Source organism: Sebastes umbrosus, chromosome 7 (genome assembly GCF_015220745.1).
Source record: "Sebastes umbrosus isolate fSebUmb1 chromosome 7, fSebUmb1.pri, whole genome shotgun sequence".
NCBI lineage: Eukaryota > Metazoa > Chordata > Actinopteri > Perciformes > Sebastidae > Sebastes > Sebastes umbrosus.
In genome coordinates, this window is record NC_051275.1 from 14,612,005 (window position 1) to 14,635,009 (window position 23,005).

At 40.3% G+C, this 23,005-nt stretch overlaps 3 protein-coding genes across 3 annotated transcripts; all 3 read left to right on the forward strand.

Annotated features, from left to right (window-relative positions):
* Positions 1-1,605: 1,605 nt before the first annotated feature.
* On the forward strand, positions 1,606-6,548 carry LOC119491592 (extracellular calcium-sensing receptor-like). The gene is made up of 6 exons (XM_037775740.1): positions 1,606-1,826; positions 1,920-2,208; positions 2,463-3,266; positions 3,355-3,582; positions 5,353-5,476; positions 5,644-6,548. The coding sequence occupies exons 1-6, from the start codon at positions 1,606-1,608 to the stop codon at positions 6,546-6,548; spliced, it is 2,571 nt and encodes an 856-aa protein (XP_037631668.1).
* Positions 6,549-8,134: 1,586 nt separating this feature from the next.
* Positions 8,135-13,354, forward strand: LOC119491910 (extracellular calcium-sensing receptor-like). The gene is made up of 6 exons (XM_037776177.1): positions 8,135-8,334; positions 8,428-8,716; positions 8,802-9,605; positions 9,693-9,920; positions 11,970-12,093; positions 12,254-13,354. The coding sequence occupies exons 1-6, from the start codon at positions 8,135-8,137 to the stop codon at positions 13,156-13,158; spliced, it is 2,550 nt and encodes an 849-aa protein (XP_037632105.1). The 3' UTR covers positions 13,159-13,354.
* A 1,939-nt stretch (positions 13,355-15,293) lies between these two features.
* LOC119491727 (extracellular calcium-sensing receptor-like) lies at positions 15,294-21,253 on the forward strand. The gene is made up of 6 exons (XM_037775928.1): positions 15,294-15,442; positions 15,536-15,824; positions 16,098-16,901; positions 16,990-17,217; positions 19,862-19,985; positions 20,153-21,253. Exons 1-6 carry the CDS (start codon positions 15,309-15,311, stop codon positions 21,055-21,057), a joined length of 2,484 nt encoding a protein of 827 aa, XP_037631856.1. The 5' UTR covers positions 15,294-15,308; the 3' UTR covers positions 21,058-21,253.
* Positions 21,254-23,005: the final 1,752 nt, after the last annotated feature.

A 23,005-nucleotide genomic window follows, 5' to 3' on the forward strand; every position in this document is an offset into this window, starting at 1 on the left:
CACACAGAATATCCTGTCTTTAATATCCCCAAATATACAGTAGCTAATGAAATAACAAAAATCGTAATTCATTCAGGGAATTTCCATTGCGAACCAGGTTCTCATTTTCAGGGAAGCCCTGTTCACACTCAACCAGTTACAATCATTCACACCCTGAACTCAGCTAATCCATATAGCTCCACTGAAATAGGTTGGGAGTTAAGCCCTTGCTAAACGGCAGATCAGTACCCCGTGGATTGAACCAGCCACCAAAAGTTGCCTGAGATATATCATAAAATATTTGATAATTACTGAGCATGTTTTCAGTGTTTCATTCAGTAAACACCAGAAAAAGAGGAGGCTACATTAGTACATTAACATGCATGTTAACAACCATTGACTCCTAACATGCTGATGTTAACATAACATTTAGCGTGTTAGCATGCTAAATAAAAGGATGTTCTTCAGTGCCACCTGCTGGACAGTTAATATATTGTAATTGTGATGAATGTTTTCAAATAAAACAACCTATTTAATATATACATATACCATAATGTATTCATATGTAACTGGATCAAATATCATGACCCTCAGTATTTGACGATTCTGTGAAACCCCAGATTAGGTTCAATCTCATTATTTTTTTTAATTTTCGCTATTTTGATAAATTATGGTTAGGGTCAAGAAACAAAAACACTGGTTAAGGTTTAGGAAAGAGTGAACTGTAACAGGATCCAATCTCCAACCCAGATTTGCTACATGCTCTTTCACCACCATAACCTCCACACGACTAACTACGTCCTGCATTGGCAATGAACATTGTTCTTAATCGTAAGGTGTAGAAGAATCGTTCAATACAGACGTAATTCTTAAGAATACTGATGCTGACATATTTTATTTTGTAAGGATTTTTTTAAACACATTGTTTAATGATAAATAAACACATATGATAACACATATATCGTCAACAACACTCCCAACACACACACACACACATAAACACACATAACGTATATGGTTGAGCACAGACAGGACTTGAAGGATTTAAAAGTTCGGTTTTGCACTGATCCACCACCTGTCTCTCTACTGATATACTGCACCAAAATAATTAATACAACATATTATGAAGCTATATTTTTCGTCTCCACTGAACTCTGTCAAAAGCTTTCATCACACACACTCTCATGAACTCAGATTTGGTATCTTGGCCTGAAACACTTAAAGTGTACTGCCCCAAACAAACATGAAGGCCCTAATAACATGTTTAGTTCTATTATAACAACATAATTATTTAATTGCCTGCATAACAATTATTTTATGGTGTTTCTCCAAATCATCTCCTAATTATTGAGTTTAATTTCCAGCTTTTTTTTTTCCTGTTCATCCCTTTTCATTGTTGACAAATAAAAAGTCTCCAGCTTTGAAAGAAACATAATGGTCTTAGAAACAGAATATACCATCTCAAATGAAGAACAACAAAGTTAAATGACATCATGATACAGTGATTCGATAAGAGGACCATTTGCAGAAGTATAAAGCTCTGCCCATGACAGGAGACGCACCTGTTGGTCAGCAGTAGAAGAGCTCATCACAGCGTGCAGGTTAGTGTGTGCCTGTTTGTACCAGATGTGTGACTGTGCCTATGTCATGTTACTGTTTGTGCTTTTTGTGGGGGCCTTTGGAGCAGAGGAAGACACAGCGCTTTGTGAGATGCTGGGAAGCCCAGAGTTTCCTCTGTTATCTAAGGAAGGAGATATCACTATTGGAGGAGTTTTCTCCCTCCATAATCCAATATCAAAGCCTCCGTCCTCCTTCACAGATACTCCAGAACTTCTCATATGCTCTGGGTATTTTTTGTTGTCTCCTTTCTTATTTGTTTTGTTTTTTAACAGAAGAAATGTTGAAAAGCTGTTTGTTGAAACTCTTCTCACTCTTTTCAGGATAATTATGAGACAATTTCAATATGCCCAAACAATGATTTTTGCCATCCAGGAGATCAATAATAGCAGCTCTCTGCTGCCTAATATCTCAATTGGTTATAAGGTGTTTGACAGCTGTCGTTCACCACTGTATTCAACGCGTGTGGTGATGGGTCTAATGAATGGGCAGGAAAGGACTTTGGGTCAAAGCTGCTCCGGCCAGTCATCTGTTCATGCCGTCATCGGACCATCTGATTCCTCCTCAACCATTGCGATGCTACAAATTGCAGGGGTTTTCCAGATACCAGTGGTAAATATGTGTCATATTTTTAATAATATTTTTACCATGTTCCTTTTTACAATGTAGCATAAAGGGACCATCAACAAACACTGAATTCTAGTAGTATTATGGTTCATTTCAGGGCTATAAATTCAGGATTAAGGTTGCCAGGGTTTGCACAGATGCAGCAAATTGAGTCAAAAGTCTACCTGTTGTCAGTTATTTCTTATATTATAATGTTATAAATGTGTTTTTTTTGTATCCCACCTTTTCTTTCCTATTAGATCAGTTACTATGCCACTTGTGCTTGTTTGAGTAACAGAAAGGAGTACCCCTCCTTCTTCAGAACCATCCCTAGTGACTACTATCAGAGCAGAGCCTTGGCAAAACTAGTAAAGCACTTTGGCTGGACATGGGTTGGGGCAGTTAGAAGTGACAATGACTATGGTAAAAATGGCATGGAAACATTTATCACAGCTGCAAGGCAGGAGGGGGTCTGCATTGAGTACTCAGAAGTCATCTCAAGCGCTGACTCCAGTGGGCATATTGCCAGGGTGGTCAGAGTGATCCAAAGCGGCAGTGCAAAGGTTTTAGTTGCCTTCCTCTCCCAGGAGATAGAAATTCTGCTTGAGGAAGCTCTGAAGCAGAACATAACTGGGCTGCAGTGGGTAGGCAGTGAGTCCTGGATTATGGCAAGTCGTCTGGCCACCAAGAGGTACTCGGGAATCCTGACAGGATCTCTGGGCTTCACCATCAGAAAAGCAAAGATCCCAGGCCTGCGAGAGTTTCTTTTGCAGGTTAACCCAAGTCAAGACCCTCATAATAATCTCCTGAGAGATTTCTGGGAAGCCATATTTGGTTGCAGTTTCCAACCCAGTCTGCATGGTCAGTCCCAGTGCTCTGGTTCTGAGAGACTAGAGGACATCAACACTTCTTTCACAGATGTTTCAAAGCTAAGGATATCCAACAATGTGTATAAAGCTGTGTATGCTGTGGCTCATGCCATGCATAACATGTTGACATGTGGACAAAGTGGTGAAGCGGTGAAACAGTTGTGTATATGGAAAGATGTTTTAGAGCCTAATGAGGTTAGAGGTCGCCTTCAATAATTAAGTAAAAAATCTGAAATAATAACCCTGTACTTGTAAGTTATTCACCATTGTTCTCTGTTGGTAGGTTGTGAAACACCTCCAAGATGTCAATTTTACCCTTCAGTCAGGAGAAACTGTGGGTTTTGATGAAAACGGAGACCCTGCAGCAACTTATGAGCTACTGAACTGGCAGAGAAACCAAGCAGGAGATATTGTATTTGTTGCTGTAGGGAGCTACGACGCCTCACTAGCGAATGGAAAGCAGTTTATCATGAAAGGAATAAACACAACATGGGCTGCCGGATCCCCAAAGGTATAAAATAAACATGTTAGGTATGCAATAGGTTACACAATGGCAGGGTTATTTTCAAAGTATGAAGTGCCATACCCATCATTTTAAAAATAGGTCAATTTTGCATAGTTTAGGAAGTCATATAAAGGTAGAAAAAAATTAAGATGAAAAATACACATAAATAAAAATACTGTGCATTTTGCAGACTGACTTGCCAAGTGCTAAGAGTTTCACTTCTGATTAGAGATTCACTAAAATGATACAAAAGCATATTTTTCCAAACTAAATATTGTAGTACAACTATGAGGAGACCATTGATGTGCGAAGTAATTTTGGTGGTACTGCACTGTATAACAGTGAAGTTATTGAATATTTTCATAGCATCTCTTTTTGGCATTGCACTTTGTAGATGGTCCCTGACCACTCGTCTCACAGCCGGCTGCGCATAGAGACCAATGTTATGTGTCCAGGTCGGAGGACGGCTCGTCTTGATTAAAACAAGGTTGTAGCTCGTTGTCTACCTTACTATGGTTACTATGGTGTGGGGATACTCACGAGCCCCCAGCTAAGTGCCGCCCAGCTTTCTCCCCAGAGAAAAAGAGGGCGGCTGCGAGTCTCTATTGAGGAAGTCTCTGACTGTTGTTGGTGCTTATGCACCAAACAGCAGCTCAGAGTACATGACCTTCTTGGAGTCTCTGTCTGGTGTCCTGGAAAGGGCGCCGACTGGGGACTCTATAGTTCTGCTGGGGGACTTCATTGCCCATATGGGCAACGATGGAGAAAGCTGAAGGGGGGTGACTGGGAGGAACGGCCTGCCTGATCCGAACCCGAGTGGTGTTTTATTGTTGGACTTGACTGCTGTTGTTGAATCCATGACTGCTAGTCATGGATTGACCATAACAAACACAATGTTCAAGCATAGGGTGGTTCATAAGTGTACTTGGTACCAGAACACCCTAGGCTAACGATTGATGATCGACTTAGTGGTTGTGTCATCAGATCTTATGTCTTGGACACTTGGGTGAAGAGGAGCGGAGTTGTCAACTGATCACCACCTGGTGGTGAGTTGGATCAGATAGCGGGGGAGGCTGCTGGACAGACCTGGGAAACCAAAACGTGTATTGAGGGTGAACTGAGAATGTCTGGCTGAGGCCCCTGTACGCGAGGTCTTCAACTCCCACCTCCGGAAGAATTTCTCGCACTCGATTTACAAATCTTTCTATGTTCAAATCCTCACATATGGTCATGAGCTTTGGGTAGTGGCCGAAAGAATGAGGATACAAGCGGCCAAAATAAGTTTCCTTCGTAGGGTGGCTGGGCTCAGCCTTAGAGATAGGTTGAGGATTTCAGATATCCGGAGGGAGCTCGGAGTAGAGCCGCTGCTCCTTTGCGTCGAAAGGGGCCAGCTGAGGTGGTTCAGTTATTTGATCAGGATGCCTCCTGGACACCTCCCTTTGGAGGTTTTCCGGACACGGCCAACTTGTAAGAGGCCCATGGATAGACCCAGAAAACGCTGGAGAGATTATTTATCTCGTCTAGCCTGGGAACGCTTAGGGGTCCCTGAGGAAGAGCTGGAAACGTAGCTGGGGAGACGAATGTCTGGACCTGCTTCCCCCCGCGACCCAGCCCCGGTTAAGCGGGAGAAAATGGAGGGATTGATGGATGGATGGATGGATGGATGGATGGATGGATGGATGGATATTTGCTCAAAATTACAGGCTGTAGCTTTAAGTATTTGGACAACAGGGGCAACAAACTATAAGTAACTGATGAGTTGTGGTGTTGTTACAGAGGCCACAGTCTGTCTGCAGTGAGAGTTGTCTGCCAGGTTTCCGGCAGGCTGTGATTAAAGGTAAACCCATCTGCTGTTTCTCCTGCATCGCCTGTGCTGATGGAGAAATCAGCAACTCCAGCAGTGAGTAGATCTGTAATTTATTATGTAATATTTGTACAAAAACAATGCTTTCCAGTATCTCTATAAGTCACGAAATGCAGCCAGTGCTTATTTTAATATGACCTCTGCTCTCATAACTCAGAGCTGACAGCATAAATACATTTCAGCGTTCCATGTTTTCCATTCAGATTCTGCTGAGTGTTCACGATGTCCACTGGAGTACTGGTCAAATGAAGATCACAGCCAGTGTGTTCCAAAGGTGACCGAGTTCCTATCTTACGGAGAAACCATGGGCGCCCTCCTCGCTGCTTTCTCGTTGTTCGGAGCAAGTTTGTCACTGGTGGTGTCATGCGTCTTCTTTCGCTTTCGTCACACACCTCTCGTCAAAGCCAGCAACTCTGAGCTGAGCTTCCTGCTGCTCTTCTCCTTGACTCTGTGTTTCCTGTGCTCTCTTACCTTCTTAGGCCGGCCCTCTGAGTGGTCCTGCATGCTGCGACACACAGCATTCGGCATCACCTTTGCCCTGTGCATGTCTTGCATCTTGGCTAAAACCATGGCGGTGGTGAATGCCTTTAATGCTAATAGGCCAGCGAACACAGTCCCTCAGTGCTCTGCTCCGCTTCAGAGAACAAGCGTTCTCAGCTGTACTTTGCTGCAGGTGTTAGTTTGTGTGCTGTGGTTAACTCTTGCCCCGCCATTCCCCTACAAAAATACAGCTCATGCCACTGAAAGGATTATTCTAGAGTGTGATTTAGGTTCACCTATCGGGTTCTGGGCTGTGCTGGGGTATATAGGACTCCTGGCTGTGCTGTGCTTTGTCTTCGCTTTTCTGGCTCGAAAGCTGCCTGATAATTTCAATGAAGCTAAATTCATCACCTTCAGCATGCTGATATTCTGTGCAGTCTGGATCACATTTATCCCAGCGTATGTCAGCTCTCCTGGGAAGTTCACTGTGGCTGTGGAGATATTTGCTATTTTAGCCTCCAGTTATGGACTACTTCTCTGTATATTTGCACCAAAGTGCATTATTATTGTTCTCAAACCTGAACTGAACACAAAAAAACATCTGATGGGGAGAACAGGATCCCATTAAATAAAAATGGAATGACAGTCTTTTACTTTTTTTTACTCCACGGCTTGTGGCTTGGCTTTAATTTTGAAGTTACCCTAGAATACTATTCATTAAAACATACATATTATTTAGCTTTCTTTTTTTCTGTATAAAAATCTAGACAAAAGCAACAAAGCACTTTTGTCAAACCTAATTCAACATTGTTGACTGGCAGTTAAACTAATATTTTGATTTTAGGTAATTCCATGATGTAGGGAATCCTATCTATCTTTTGCTACAATAGACAGTTGAAAAAATGCTTGGGTTAAAATAATAATAATAATAATAATAATAATAATAATAATAATAATAATAATAATTTGCAATTCATATAAATAAAAAAAAGTAATTTTAAAAAAAGAGGTTTTGTATAGGTTTATACTTGTAATGCTACCACTTTTTTTGCAAAATAAAAATACATTTAAAAAAGTAAAAACTATCGATGACTTCCTGTCTCTTCATAATAAATTAGCATAATAGGGCCATCATCATGTATGCTGTCATTACACAAGCATACTTTGCACGTATTTTACACAAACATACTGGTGAAAAGGCTTTGTTGTTATGTCAAAAAAACTTGAAGAGAACCTGAACTTGACACTTACTTTTCTCACACAGACTGTTCTGTCTTTAGCATTCCCCAATATACAGTAGCTAATGAAATAAAGATCTCAATGATAATTCATTCAGGGAAGCTCCATTGCAAACCAGGTTCTCTTTTTCAGGGATGCCCTGTTCACACTCAAAAAGTTACAGACATTCATACCTTGAACCTGACCAGTGCATGTAGCTCCACTGAATAAGGATTCAATTTAAAGGCCTTGCTCAAGGGCTCATCAGTGGTCTGTGGATTTAAATCAGCGACCAAAAGTCAGAAGCAATCATAAGCTATATCATCAATATAATATTTACTGAACATGTTTTCAGGGTTTCATTCAGTAGCCTACACAGCAGAAAAAGAGTAAGCTATATTGGACATGCTATCAACCATTTAATCCTAACATGTTGATTTTTGCATAACATTAAGCATGTTAGCATGCTAAATAAAAGGCTGTTTGTCAGTGCCACCTGCTGGACAATAAATTGTAATTGTGATGAATACATTCAATGCATATAATAAATAATAAATCCAAGGTGCTGTCCATGGTGCTGAACTGGCATATGGATTTTTAATTGAGACTTTATAATTTATATGAGTCTGTTCTGTTTTTCCACTTTTCATTGTTGTAGATTTGGCAAACGAAAAAAAAATCACCACTTTCAAAATAAACTTCTTGATATTCTCAGTTTGTAGCTAAAGTAGGTTTCCCCCTCATCACATCCCCCTACAATTTAACTTACAGTAAAATTATATAATGGTCATGAAAACAGAATGTAATATCTGAAATGAAAAACAACAAAGTTACATGACATCATTATACAGTGATTCGATAAGAGGACAACCTGCAAAAGTATAAAGCTCTGCCCATGACAGCAGACACACCTGTTGGTCAGCAATAGAAGAGCTCATCAAAGCATACAGGTTAGTGTATGTGCCTGTTTGTACCTGATGTGTGACTGTGCCTGTCATGTTACTGTTTGTGCTTTTTGTGGGAGCCTTTGGAGCAGAGGAAGACACAGCGCTTTGTGAGATGCTGGGAAGCCCAGAGTTTCCTTTGTTATCTAAGGAAGGAGATATCACTATTGGAGGAGTTTTCTCCAACTACGATGCTGTATCGAAGCCTCAGTCCTCCTTCATATATACTCCGAAACCTCTCATATGCTCTGGGTACTGTTTGTTTTCTCCTTTCTCACTTGTTTTGTTTTTTAACAGAATAAATGTCGAATAGCTGTTGGTTAAAACTGTTTTCACTCTTTTCAGGTTAAATTTTAGACAATTTCAATTTGTCCAAACAATGATTTTTGCCATCCAGGAGATCAACAATAGCAGCTCTCTGCTGCCTAATATCTCAATTGGTTATAAGGTTTTTGACAGCTGTCGTTCAACACTGTATGCAACGCGTGTTGTGATGGGTCTAATGAATGGGCAGGAAAGGACTTTGGGTCAAAGCTGCTCTGGCCAGTCATCTGTTCATGCCATCATCGGAGCATCTGATTCCGCCTCAACCATTGCGATGCTACGAATTGCAGGGGTTTTCCAAATACCAGTGGTAAATATTTGTCATATTTGTATTCATTTTTTGGCTGATTTCACCATGTCCCTTTTTACAACTACCTCCTTTTCTTTTCCGTTAGATCAGTCACTTTGCCACTTGTGCTTGTCTGAGTAACAGAAAGGAGTACCCCTCCTTCTTCAGAACCATCCCTAGTGACTACTATCAGAGCAGAGCCTTGGCAAAACTGGTAAAGCACTTTGGCTGGACATGGGTCGGGGCAGTTAGAAGTGACAATGACTATGGTAACAACGGCATGGAAACATTTATCACAGCTGCAAGCCAGGAGGGGGTCTGCATCGAGTACTCTGAGGTCATCTCAAGGACTGACTCCAGTGGGCATATTGCCAGGGTGGTCAGAGTGATCCAAAGTGGTAGTGCAAAGGTTTTAGTTGCCTTCCTCTCCCAGGAGATAGAAATGCTGCTTGAGGAAGCTCTGAAGCAGAACTTAACTGGGCTGCAGTGGGTCGGCAATGAGTTCTGGATTACCTCAAACTATCTGGCCACCAAGAGGTACTCGGAAATCCTGACAGGATCTCTGGGCTTCACCATCAGAAGAGCAAAAATCCCAGGCCTGAAAGAATTTCTTTTGCAGGTTAACCCAAGTCAAGACCCTGATAATAATGTGCTGAGGATGTTCTGGGAAGCCACATTTGGTTGCAGTTTCAAACCCAGTCTGCATGGTCAGACCCAGTGCTCTGGTTCTGAGAGACTAGAGGACATCAACAATTATTTCACAGATGTGTCAGAACTAAGGATATCCAACAATGTGTATAAGGCTGTGTATGCTGTGGCTCATGCCTTGCATAACATGTTGAAATGTGGAAAAAGTAGTGAAGCGGTGAATCAGTCGTGTATATGGAAAGATTTTTTAGAGCCAAAACAGGTTCGAGTTTGCCTTCGAGATTTAAGTAAATAATTTGAAATAATAACCCTGTACTTTAAGTTATTCACTATTATTCTCTGTTGGTAGGTTGTGAAACACCTCCAAGATGTCAATTTCACTCTTCAGTCAGGAGAAACTGTGGGTTTTGATGAAAATGGAGATCCTGCAGCAACTTATGAGCTGGTGAACTGGCATAGAAACCAAGCAGGGGATATTGTGTTTGTGGCTGTAGGGAGCTACGATGCCTCACTACTGAATGGAAAGCAGTTTATCATGAACGGAATAAACACAACATGGGCTGCCGGATCCCCAAAGGTATCAAATAAACATGTTAGGTATGAAATAGGTTACACATTGTGGAGGTTCATTCTTAAATGAATAAGTGTGATTCCCGTCATTAAACATAGAACTCTGCATCGTTTAGGAGGTCATAAAAAAGTAGAAAAAAATTAAAATTAAAAATACACATAAATACAAATACTGTGTATTTTGCAGACTGACTTGCCAAGTGCCAAGAGTTTCACTTCTGATGTAGATTGATGTGTAAGATCAAGGTATGAAGCTTAAACTAGAGCTTTTAGGGACCCTAAAATACCCTAATGCTGATTTAAATTAAACCAATTAAATTAAAGCTGCTGTCAGTAACTTTAAGCACATATGATAAAAAGTTATTTTAACAGAACTGTAACTATATTCTGACAATAGTACATGGGACAGCTAATCTGCGAAAAAAATCATGTTCCTCTGCTTCGTCCTAGTGCTTCTAATGGCATTTACAATTTCTCACCGTTCCCGAAAAACAACAACCAAACAGATCCGAACAGTCTCTGGGCAGCTATCAATCAGTGCTCGCAAAAGTCAAGAATTCCAATCAAACTGTCAAACTAAGCAGCGCTGTTTAAATGTGAATCAAAATTCTGTTACTGTAAGGCCTATTTCTCTCCTCAAATGATTTCAGAAACATATTTTAGTGTACTGTTTAGTAGGGGTGGGAAAGAAATCGATTCACCTATGTATCTCAATTTTTTTTTTTTCCTAATTTGAAATGGATTTTTTAATTTCAGAATCGATATATTTGCTTCATTTAAGTCTATGTGGAGGTTGAGGAAATTCCTGCTTTTATTGTTTATCAGAATAACGTGACGTCATATCTGTTCCGTATCCGTCAACCAAAACAAACCACAGAAATTAGAAAACGGTGGAGGGTGCGCATGGATAAGACATGCACCCTCACATTTCCAATCCAAAGTTTCAAACACTACACATACAATAAAGTATGGAAATACTTAGGGTTTCACACATTGCCAGGAAAAGCAGAGCTAGCATCATGGAAAGGAAACGTTATGTTATTGCGATAATGGGCGGTCAATCCAGCTGTCTCTCCCATCTCCGTGGTCAAATTGGCCAATGCTACAACTGTAGAGCACAAACTTGACAAAGGTAGCGGAAGTACACATGTGTGACCACGTCCTGTTTTCAAAATAAGGTGTTAAGAAAGGGAACTGTATATACAAAGTATATATATGGAATAATTGGAAATGATTGGATTACATTACATGTACCTTATAAATTAAAAGAAATACCACTAATTTGTAAGGGAAATGTCTTTATTCTTTGATTTTTGAGTTACTGGAAAAAAAAAAAAATGTAATAAATAATTCCTGACAATGACTGATATATTTGACTTCAGGACATCTCTGACTACATACATGCTGAGAATGAAATATTTTTACTGCATTAATTTAGAGATTTTCCAAAGTAAAAGTCCCTAGAATTGTATGATTCAACGTTTTCCCATGGTCTAGTGTCACAAAAGTTAAAACAAATATCGCAATAAATCGTAATATTAAATCGCAATACTTCTAGAATCACAATAGTTAAAAATTGCAATACATATTTAATCAGCACCCAAGTATGATAGTATTGAATCGGGAGATAGGTGTATCATCCCATCCCTACTGTTTAGCTGTAAAATGAGAACCATGAAAGAAAAGCCAGGAAAAACAGTTGAGACAATATCAAGCACCGCCCACCAGCTGGAGCAAACTTTCCCATTTTGTTTCCTAGTTTGGCAGTTTGATCGGAGGTCGCGAGTTTCGCGAGCAGGGATTGGCAGCTGCTCTAGAGACTACTCCACTCTGATTGGTTCTATTTCTTCGGTGCTGTGAAATCTTGCAGATGCCATTAGGAGTATAGGAGGACACAGATTATCTGTCTCATGCACTGCCGCCAGAGGATAGTGACCGTTTTATAAAAACAATATTTTTTATCATATTTGCTCAAAGTTAACGACTTCAGTTTTCAGTATTTGGACTACAGGTGCAACAAACTATGAGTAACTGAGGAGTTGTGGTGTTGTTCCAGAGGCCACAGTCTGTCTGCAGTGAGAGTTGTCTGCCAGGTTTCCGGCAGGCTGTGATTAAAGGCAAACCCATCTGCTGTTTCTCCTGCATCGCCTGTGCTGATGGAGAGATCAGTAACTCCAGCAGTGAGTAGATCTGTAATTTATTATGTAATATTCGCACGAAATCAATGCTTTCCAGTATCTTTATAAGTCACTACATATAGCCAGTGCTTATTTTAATATGACCTCTGCTCTCAGAACTTGCAGCATGAACACATTTCAGCGTTCCATGTTTTCCATTCAGATTCTGCCGAGTGTTTGCAGTGTCCACTGGAGTACTGGTCAAATGAAGATCACAGCCAGTGTGTTCCAAAGGTGATCGAGTTCCTATCTTATGGAGAAACCATGGGCGCCCTCCTCGCTGCTTTCTCCTTGTTCGGAGCAAGTTTAACACTGGTGGTGTCATGTGTCTTCTTTCACTTTCGTCACACACCTCTCGTCAAAGCCAGCAACTCTGAGCTGAGCTTCCTGCTGCTCTTCTCCTTGACTCTGTGTTTCCTGTGCTCTCTTACCTTCATAGGCCGGCCCTCTGAGTGGTCCTGCATGCTGCGACACACAGCATTCGGCATCACCTTTGCCCTGTGCATGTCTTGCATCTTGGCTAAAACCATGGCAGTGGTGAACGCCTTTAATGCTAATAGGCCATCGAACACAGTTCTTCAGTGCTCTGCTCCGCTTCAGAGAACAAGCGTTCTCAGCTGTACTTTACTGCAGGTGTTAGTTTGTGTGCTGTGGTTAGCTCTTGCCCCGCCATTCCCCTACAAAAATACAGCTCATGCCACTGAAAGGATTATTCTAGAGTGTGATTTAGGTTCACCTATCGGGTTCTGGGCTGTGTTGGGGTATATAGGACTCCTGGCTGTACTCTGCTTCGTCTTCGCTTTTCTGGCTCGAAAGTTACCTGATAATTTCAATGAAGCTAAATTTATAACGTTCAGCATGCTGATATTCTGTGCAGTCTGGATCACATTTATCCCAGCGTATGTCAGTTCTCCTGGGAAATTCACTGTGGCTGTGGAGATATTTGCTATTCTGGCCTCCAGTTATGGACTACTTCTCTGTATATTTGCACCAAAGTGCATTATTATTGTTCTCAAACCTGAACTGAACACAAAAAAACATCTGATGGGGAAAACAGGATCCCAATAAACATAAATGAAATTAATCTTTTACTGTTTTATTTCACGCCTTGTGGCTTGGCTTTAATTTTGAAGTGACCCCAGAATACTATTCATTAAAAACATCATATTATTTAGCTTGCTTTTTCTGAATCAGAATCTAGAAAAAAGCTAGGTGCTACAATAGACAGTTAAAAAATGCTTGCGTTAAAATAATAATAATTTACAATTCATATTAAAAACATATATTAAAAACATATTTTGTATTATCTTACATTTGTATTGTTACCATTTTATTTCACAAAAAATAAATACAAAAAACATATATAAACTATCCATGACTTCCTGTCTCTTCATTTTAGTTTCTATAATAGGGCCTTTACCTTGTAAACTGTCATCACACAAACATAATATGCAAATGTTTTACAAAAACATGTAGGTGAAAAGCTTAGTTATTTTATTAAAACTACTTGAATAGAACCTGAACTTGACACAAACCTCTCCCACACAGAATATCCTGTCTTTAATATCCCCAAATATACAGTAGCTAATGAAATAACAAAGATCATAATTTATTCAGGGAAGTTCAATTGCGAACCAGGGTGTCACTTTCAGGGATACCCTGTTCACACTCAAACAGTTACAATCAATCACACCCTGAACTCAGCTAATGCATATAGCTCCACTGAAATAGGTTAAGAGTTAAAGGCCTTGCTCAACGGCATATCAGTAGTCTGTTGATTGAACCAGCCACCAAAAGTCGCCTAAGATATATCATAAAATATCTGATAATTTTCAGGGTTTCATTCAGCCAACACCAGAAAAAAAGGAGGCTACATTAGTACATTTACATGCAGGTTAACAACCATTGACTCCTAACATGCTGGTGTTAGCATAACATTTAGCATGTTAGCATGCTAAATAAAAGGATGTTCTTCAGTGCCACCTGCTGGACAGTTAATATATATGTAATTGTGATGAAATGATTCAAATAAAACGACTTAATATGTACATATACAATACATACATAGTGTATACATATGTAACTCTATTAAATATCATGACCTTCAGTATTTGAAGATGCTGTGAAACCCCAGATTAGATTCAATCTCATTATTTTTGAAATTTTCACTACATAAAATTTCTGCAAAACTATGTTAAGGTTAAAGTTAAGGAAAGATCATGCTTCTGGCGAATGAATGGTGGTTAAATTATGGTTAGGGTCAAGCAACAAAAACACTGGTTAAGGTTTGGGAAAGAGTGAACTGTAACAGGATCCAAAATCCAACCCAGATTTGCTACATGCTCTTTCACCACCATAACCTCCACACCACTAACTACGTCCTGCATTGGCACTGAACATTGTTCTTAATCGTGAGGTGTAGTAGAATCGTCCAATGCAGACATAATTCTTAAGAATACTGGTGCTGACATATTTTTTTTTTGTAAGGATTTTTTTTAACAAATTGTTTAATGACAAATAAACACATATGATAACACATATATATACTGCACCAAAATAATTAATACAACATATTATGAAGCTATATTTTTCGCCTCCACTGAACTCTGTCAAAAGCTTTCGTCACACACACTCTCATGTTCTCAGATTTGGTATCTTGGCCTGAAACACTTAAAGTGTACTGCCCCAAACAAATATGAAGGCCCTAATAACATGTTTAGTTCTATTATAACTACATAATTATTTAAAAAAAAATGATTCAAGTATAAAATCAAAGCACTACCTCAAAGTTTGGTTCCCATATTTGCCTGAATAACAATTTTTTATGGTGTTTCTCCAAATCATCCCCTAATTATTGAGTTTAATTTCCATCATTTTTTTATCCTGTTTATCCCTTTTTTTGTTGACAAATAAAAAATCTCCAGCATTGAAAGAAACATAATGGTCTTAGAAACAGAATATACCATCTCAAATGAAGAACAACAAAGTTAAATGACATCATGATACAGTGATTCGATAAGAGGACCATTTGCAGAAGTATAAAGCTCTGCCCATGACAGGAGACACACCTGTTGGTCAGCGAAAGACAAACTCATCACACCGTACAGGTTAGTGTGTGTGCCTGTTTGTTCCAGATGTGTGACTGTGCCTATGTCATGTTACTGTTTGTGCTTTTTGTGGGAGCCTTTGGAGCAGAGGAAGACACACCGCTTTGTGAGATGCTGGGAAGTCCAGAGTTTCCTGTGTTATCTAAGGAAGGAGATATCACTATTGGAGGAGTTTTCTCCATCCATAGTGCAATACATCCTCCATCCTCCTTCACAGATACTCCAGAACTTCTCATATGCTCTGGGTATTTTTTGTTGTCTCCTTTCTCATTTGTTTTGTTTTTTAACAGAAGAAATGTTGAAAAGCTGTTTGTTGAAACTCTTCTCACTCTTTTCAGGATAATTGTGAGACAATTTCAATTTGCCCAAACAATGATTTTTGCCATCCAGGAGATCAACAATAGCAGCTCTCTGCTGCCTAATATCTCAATTGGTTATAAGGTGTTTGACAGCTGTTTTTCAACACTGTATTCTTCGCGTGTGGTGATGGGTCTAATAAATGGACAGGAAAGGACTTTAGGTCAAACCTGCTCTGGCCAGTCATCTGTTCATGCCATCATCGGACCATCCGATTCCTCCTCAACCATTGCGGTGCTACAAATTGCAGGGGTTTTCCAAATACCAGTGGTAAATATGACATATCTGTATTTATTTTTTGACTAATTTCACCATGTTCCATTTTACAACTTAGTATGAAGGGACCATCAACAAAGTCTGAATTATGGTATAATTATGGTTCATTTCAGGGCTATAAGGTCAGAATTAAGGTTTCCAGGGTTTGCACAGATGCAGCAGATTCAGTCAAAAGTCTAACTTTTGTCAGTTATTACTTGTATTCAAATGTTATAAATGTGTTTTATGTTATGTTTTTTATGTATCTCTCCTTTTCTTTTCTATTAGATCAGTTACTATGCGACTTGTGCTTGTCTGAGTAACAGAAAGGAGTACCCCTCCTTCTTCAGAACCATCCCTAGTGACTACTATCAGAGCAGAGCCTTGGCAAAACTGGTAAAGCACTTTGGCTGGACATGGGTTGGGGCAGTTAGAAGTGATAATGACTATGGTAACAACGGCATGGAAACATTTATCACAGCTGCAAGGCAGGAGGGGGTCTGCATCGAGTACTCAGAAGTCATCTCAAGCACTGACTCCAGTGGGCATATTGCCAGGGTGGTCAGAGTGATCCAAAGCGGCAGTGCAAAGGTTTTAGTTGCCTTCCTCTCCCAGGAGATAGAAATTCTGCTTGAGGAAGCTCTGAAGCAGAATTTAACTGGGCTGCAGTGGGTAGGCAGTGAGTCCTGGATTATGGCAAGTCGTCTGGCCACCAAGAGGTACTCAGGAATCCTGACAGGGTCTCTGGGCTTCACCATCAGAAAAGCAAAGATCCCAGGCCTGCGAGAGTTTCTTTTGCAGGTTAACCCAAGTCAAGACCCTCATAATAATCTGCTGAGAGAGTTCTGGGAAGCCACATTTGATTGCAGTTTCCAACCCAGTCTGCATGGTCAGTCCCAGTGCTCTGGTTCTGAGAGACTAGAGGACATCAACAATTTTTTCACAGATGTGTCAAAGCTAAGGATATCCAACAATGTGTATAAAGCTGTGTATGCTGTGGCTCATGCCATGCATAACATGTTGACATGTGGACAAAGTGGTGAAGCGGTGAATCAGTTGTGTATATGGAACAATTTTTTAGAGCCTAAAGAGGTTAGAGGTCGCCTTCAATATTTAAGTAAGAAATCTGAAATAATAACCCTGTACTTGTAAGTTTTTCACTATTGTTCTCTGTTGGTAGGTTGTGAAACATCTCCAAGATGTGAATTTCACCCTTCAGTCAGGAGAAACTGTGGGTTTTGATGAAAACGGAGACCCTGCAGCAACTTATGAGCTGGTGAACTGGCAGAGAAACCAAGCAGGAGATATTGTATTTGTTGCTGTAGGAAGCTACGATGCCTCACTAGCGAATGGAAAGCAGTTTATCATGAACGGAATAAACACAACATGGGCTGCCGGATCCCCAAAGGTATCAAACAAACATGTTAGTTATGCAATAGGTTACACATTGTCAGGGTTATTTTCAAAGTATGAAGTGCCATACCCATCATTTTAAAAATAGGTCAATTTTGCATAGTTTAGGAAGTCATATAAAAGTAGAACAAAATTAAAATTAAAAATACACATAAATAAAAATACTGTGCATTTTGCAGACTGACTTGCCAAGTGCTAAGAGTTTCACTTCTGATTAGAGATTCACCAAAATTATACAAAAGCATATTTTTCCGAACTAAATATTGTAGTACAACTATGAGGAGACCATTGATGTGTGAAGTAATTTTGGTGGTACTACACTGTATAACAGTGAAGTTATTGAATATTTTCATAGCATCTCTTTTTGCCGTTGCACTTTGTAGACGGTGCCTGACCACTCGTCTCACAGCCGGCTGCGCATAGAGACCAATGTTATGTGTCCAGGTCGGAGGACATCTCGTCTTGATTAAAACAAGGTTGTAGCTCATTGTCTACCTTACTATGGTTACTATGGTGTGGGGATACTCACGAGCCTCCAGCTTAGTGCTGCCCAGCTTTCTCCCCAGAGAAAAAGAGGGTCGCCTCTTTGCGGCTGCGAGTCTCTATTGAGGAAGTCTCTGATTGTTGTTGATGCTTATGCACCAAACAGCAGCTCATAGTACATGACCTTCTTGGAGTCTCTGTCTGGCTTCCTGGAAAGGGCACCGACTGGGGACTCTATAGTTCTGCTGGGGGACTTCATTGCCCATGTGGGCAACGATGGAGAAAGCTGAAGGGGGGTGACTGAGAGGAACGGCCTGCCTGATCCGAACCCGAGCGGTGCTTTCTTGTTGGACTTCCGTGCTAGTCATGGATTGACCATAACAAACACAATGTTCAAGCATAGGGTGGTTCATAAGTGTACTTGGTACCAGAACACCCTAGGCTAACGATTGATGATCGACTTAGTGGTTGTGTCATCAGATCTGATGTCTTGGACACTTGGGTGAAGAGGAGCGGAGTTGTCAACTGATCACCACCTGGTGGTGAGTTGGATCAGATAGCGGGGGAGGCTGCTGGGCAGACCTGGGAAACCAAAACGTGTATTGAGGGTGAACTGAGAATGTCTGGCTGAGGCCCCTGTACGCGAGGTCTTCAACTCCCACCTCCGGAAGAATTTCTCGCACTCGATTTACAAATCTTTCTACGTTCAAATCCTTACATATGGTCATGAGCTTTGGGTAGTGGCTGAAAGAACGCAGATATAAGCGGCCAAAATAAGTTTCCTTCGTAGGGTGGCTGGGCTCAGACTTAGAGATAGGTTGAGGATTTCAGATATCCGGAGGGAGCTCGGAGTAGAGCCGCTGCTCCTTTGCGTCGAAAGGGGCCAGCTGAGGTGGTTCAGTTATTTGATCAGGATGCCTCCTGGACACCTCCCTTTGGAGGTTTTCCGGGCACGGCCAACTTGTAAGAGGCCCCGGGATAGACCCAGAAAACGCTGGAGAGGTTATTTATCTAGTCTAGCCTGGGAACGCTTAAGGGGTCCGAGGAAGAGCTGGAAACGTAGCTGGGGAGACGAATGTCTGGACCTGCTTCCCCCCACGAGCCCGGTTAAGCGGGAGAAAATGGAGGGATTGATGGATAGATGGATGGATAGATGGATGGATATTTGCTCAAAATTGCAGGCTGTAGCTTTAAGTATTTGGACTACAGGGCAATAAACTATAAGTAACTGATGAGTTCAGTCAAGACCACTTTAGTCAAAGACACTTATTCCATTTGCAGTAATATACACATTATATTTGGCGGTATGGCTCTGTTCTGGGACCTCCCTGCCCATCCACAAGCCTACGTGGTAGCATGAGGCAAGGAGAGCACACCTCCTTGCCCTTCCATGTGCAGACATGGAAAGCCAAAGGCAGGGAGAACAGCAGCAAAGACCCCCCTGGGTGCAGAACAGAGCCGGCATAAATGACAACAGAATTGACATTGATTAAGTCATAAACAGTTAGGGGTGGGCGACACATCGAATACAGTCGATGTATCGTGGCTTGTCCCCTGCGTGGTACAGAAAATGACTACATCGCGAACATCGAACACAAATTGTCATGTAATGTTTCCAAGCCATCCCTTTTTGTATGAAAGATTAAAATTGTTCCAAAGAAACACTAATGAATATCAACAGAAGGTTTAAATGCAGACATATGCTGCAGGGACTACAAGAATCATAATATTGGTGTGATTGTATGCATCAAAGGGTTAAATTGAGCATTTATGAAGTGCTTAGAGGATATTTGAAAATATTGCGATATATATCGTGTATTGCGATATAGCCTAAAATATCGCAATATTATTCCTAGGCCATACCGCCCAGCCCTAGAAACAGTATTAAAAGCAGGTGGTGGGGTGGAGGTGGGTTGCGAGCGGCTTGTAGAGGAAGCAGCAACGGTAGGCCGGCTGAAGCAGCTTAAATAAGGCGCCCTGTATGAAATTTACCAATGAATGCATAGAGAGGAATCAGCTGATCCGTCAGCTGATGCATCAGCTGATTGGGCTGGCTTAAGATCAGCTGTTATCAGCTGATAGCCATCATATGAGCAGAGCTTGACATCATGGCCTGCCTGAACTAACGCTACGTTCGATTTGTGGTGTTGTTACAGAGGCCACAGTCTGTCTGCAGTGAGAGTTGTCTGCCAGGTTTCCGGCAGGCTGTGATTAAAGGCAAACCCATCTGCTGTTTCTCTTGCATCGCCTGTGCTGATGGAGAGATCAGCAACTCCAGCAGTGAGTAGATCTGTAATTTATTATGTAATATTTGTACAAAAACAATGCTTTTCAGTATCTCTATAAGTCACGAAATGCAGCCAGTGCTTATTTTAATATGACTTCTGCTCTCATAACTCGGAGCTGACAGCATAAATACATTTAAGCGTTCCATGTTTTCCATTCAGATTCTGCTGAGTGTTTGCGGTGTCCACTGGAGTACTGGTCAAATGAAGATCACAGCCAGTGTGTTCCAAAGGTGATCGAGTTCCTATCTTACGAAGAAACCATGGGCGCCCTCCTCGCTGCTTTCTCCTTGTTCGGAGCAAGTTTGTCACTGGTGGTGTCATGCGTCTTCTTTCGCTTTCGTCACACACCTCTCGTCAAAGCCAGCAACTCTGAGCTGAGCTTCCTGCTGCTCTTCTCCTTGACTCTGTGTTTCCTGTGCTCTCTTAGCTTCATAGGTCGGCCCTCTGAGTGGTCCTGCATGCTGCGACACACAGCATTCGGCATCACCTTTGCCCTGTGCATGTCTTGCATCTTGGCTAAAACCATGGCAGTGGTGAACGCCTTTAATGCTAATAGGCCATCGAACACAGTTCTTCAGTGCTCTGCTCCGCTTCAGAGAACAAGCGTTCTCAGCTGTACTTTACTGCAGGTGTTAGTTTGTGTGCTGTGGTTAGCTCTTGCCCCGCCATTCCCCTACAAAAATACAGCTCATGCCACTGAAAGGATTATTCTAGAGTGTGATTTAGGTTCACCTATCGGGTTCTGGGCTGTGTTGGGGTATATAGGACTCCTGGCTGTACTCTGCTTCGTCTTCGCTTTTCTGGCTCGAAAGTTACCTGATAATTTCAATGAAGCTAAATTTATAACGTTCAGCATGCTGATATTCTGTGCAGTCTGGATCACATTTATCCCAGCGTATGTCAGTTCTCCTGGGAAATTCACTGTGGCTGTGGAGATATTTGCTATTCTGGCCTCCAGTTATGGACTACTTCTCTGTATATTTGCACCAAAGTGCATTATTATTGTTCTCAAACCTGAACTGAACACAAAAAAACATCTGATGGGGAAAACAGGATCCCAATAAACATAAATGAAATTAATCTTTTACTGTTTTATTTCACGCCTTGTGGCTTGGCTTTAATTTTGAAGTGACCCCAGAATACTATTCATTAAAAACATCATATTATTTAGCTTGCTTTTTCTGAATCAGAATCTAGAAAAAAGCTAGGTGCTACAATAGACAGTTAAAAAATGCTTGCGTTAAAATAATAATAATTTACAATTCATATTAAAAACATATATTAAAAACATATTTTGTATTATCTTACATTTGTATTGTTACCATTTTATTTCACAAAAAATAAATACAAAAAACATATATAAACTATCCATGACTTCCTGTCTCTTCATTTTAGTTTCTATAATAGGGCCTTTACCTTGTAAACTGTCATCACACAAACATAATATGCAAATGTTTTACAAAAACATGTAGGTGAAAAGCTTAGTTATTTTATTAAAACTACTTGAATAGAACCTGAACTTGACACAAACCTCTCCCACACAGAATATCCTGTCTTTAATATCCCCAAATATACAGTAGCTAATGAAATAACAAAGATCATAATTTATTCAGGGAAGTTCAATTGCGAACCAGGGTGTCACTTTCAGGGATACCCTGTTCACACTCAAACAGTTACAATCAATCACACCCTGAACTCAGCTAATGCATATAGCTCCACTGAAATAGGTTAAGAGTTAAAGGCCTTGCTCAACGGCATATCAGTACCCTGTTGATTGAACCAGCCACCAAAAGTCGCCTAAGATATATCATAAAATATCTGATAATTTTCAGGGATTCATTCAGCCAACACCAGAAAAAAAGGAGGCTACATTAGTACATTTACATGCAGGTTAACAACCATTGACTCCTAACATGCTGGTGTTAGCATAACATTTAGCATGTTAGCATGCTAAATAAAAGGATGTTCTTCAGTGCCACCTGCTGGGCAGTTAATATACATGTAATTGTGATGAAATGATTCAAATAAAACGACTTAATATGTACATATACAATACATACATAGTGTATACATATGTAACTCTATTAAATATCATGACCTTCAGTATTTGAAGATGCTGTGAAACCCCAGATTAGATTCAATCTCATTATTTTTGAAATTTTCACTACATAAAATTTCTGCAAAACTATGTTAAGGTTAAAGTTAAGGAAATATCATGCTTCTGGCGAATGAATGGTGGTTAAATTATGGTTAGGGTCAAGCAACAAAAACACTGGTTAAGGTTTGGGAAAGAGTGAACTGTAACAGGATCCAAAATCCAACCCAGATTTGCTACATGCTCTTTCACCACCATAACCTCCACACCACTAACTACGTCCTGCATTGGCACTGAACATTGTTCTTAATCGTGAGGTGTAGAAGAATCGTCCAATGCAGACATAATTCTTAAGAATACTGGTGCTGACATATTTTTTTTTTGTAAGGATTTTTTTTAACAAATTGTTTAATGACAAATAAACACATATGATAACACATATATACACTGCACCAAAATAATTAATACAACATATTATGAAGCTATATTTTTCGCCTCCACTGAACTCTGTCAAAAGCTTTCGTCACACACACTCTCATGTTCTCAGATTTGGTATCTTGGCCTGAAACACTTAAAGTGTACTGCCCCAAACAAACATGAAGGCCCTAATAACATGTTTAGTTCTATTATAACTACATAATTATTTAAAAAAAAATGATTCAAGTATAAAATCAAAGCACTACCTCAAAGTTTGGTTCCCATATTTGCCTGAATAACAATTTTTTATGGTGTTTCTCCAAATCATCCCCTAATTATTGAGTTTAATTTCCATCATTTTTTTATCCTGTTTATCCCTTTTTTTGTTGACAAATAAAAAATCTCCAGCATTGAAAGAAACATAATGGTCTTAGAAACAGAATATACCATCTCAAATGAAGAACAACAAAGTTAAATGACATCATGATACAGTGATTCGA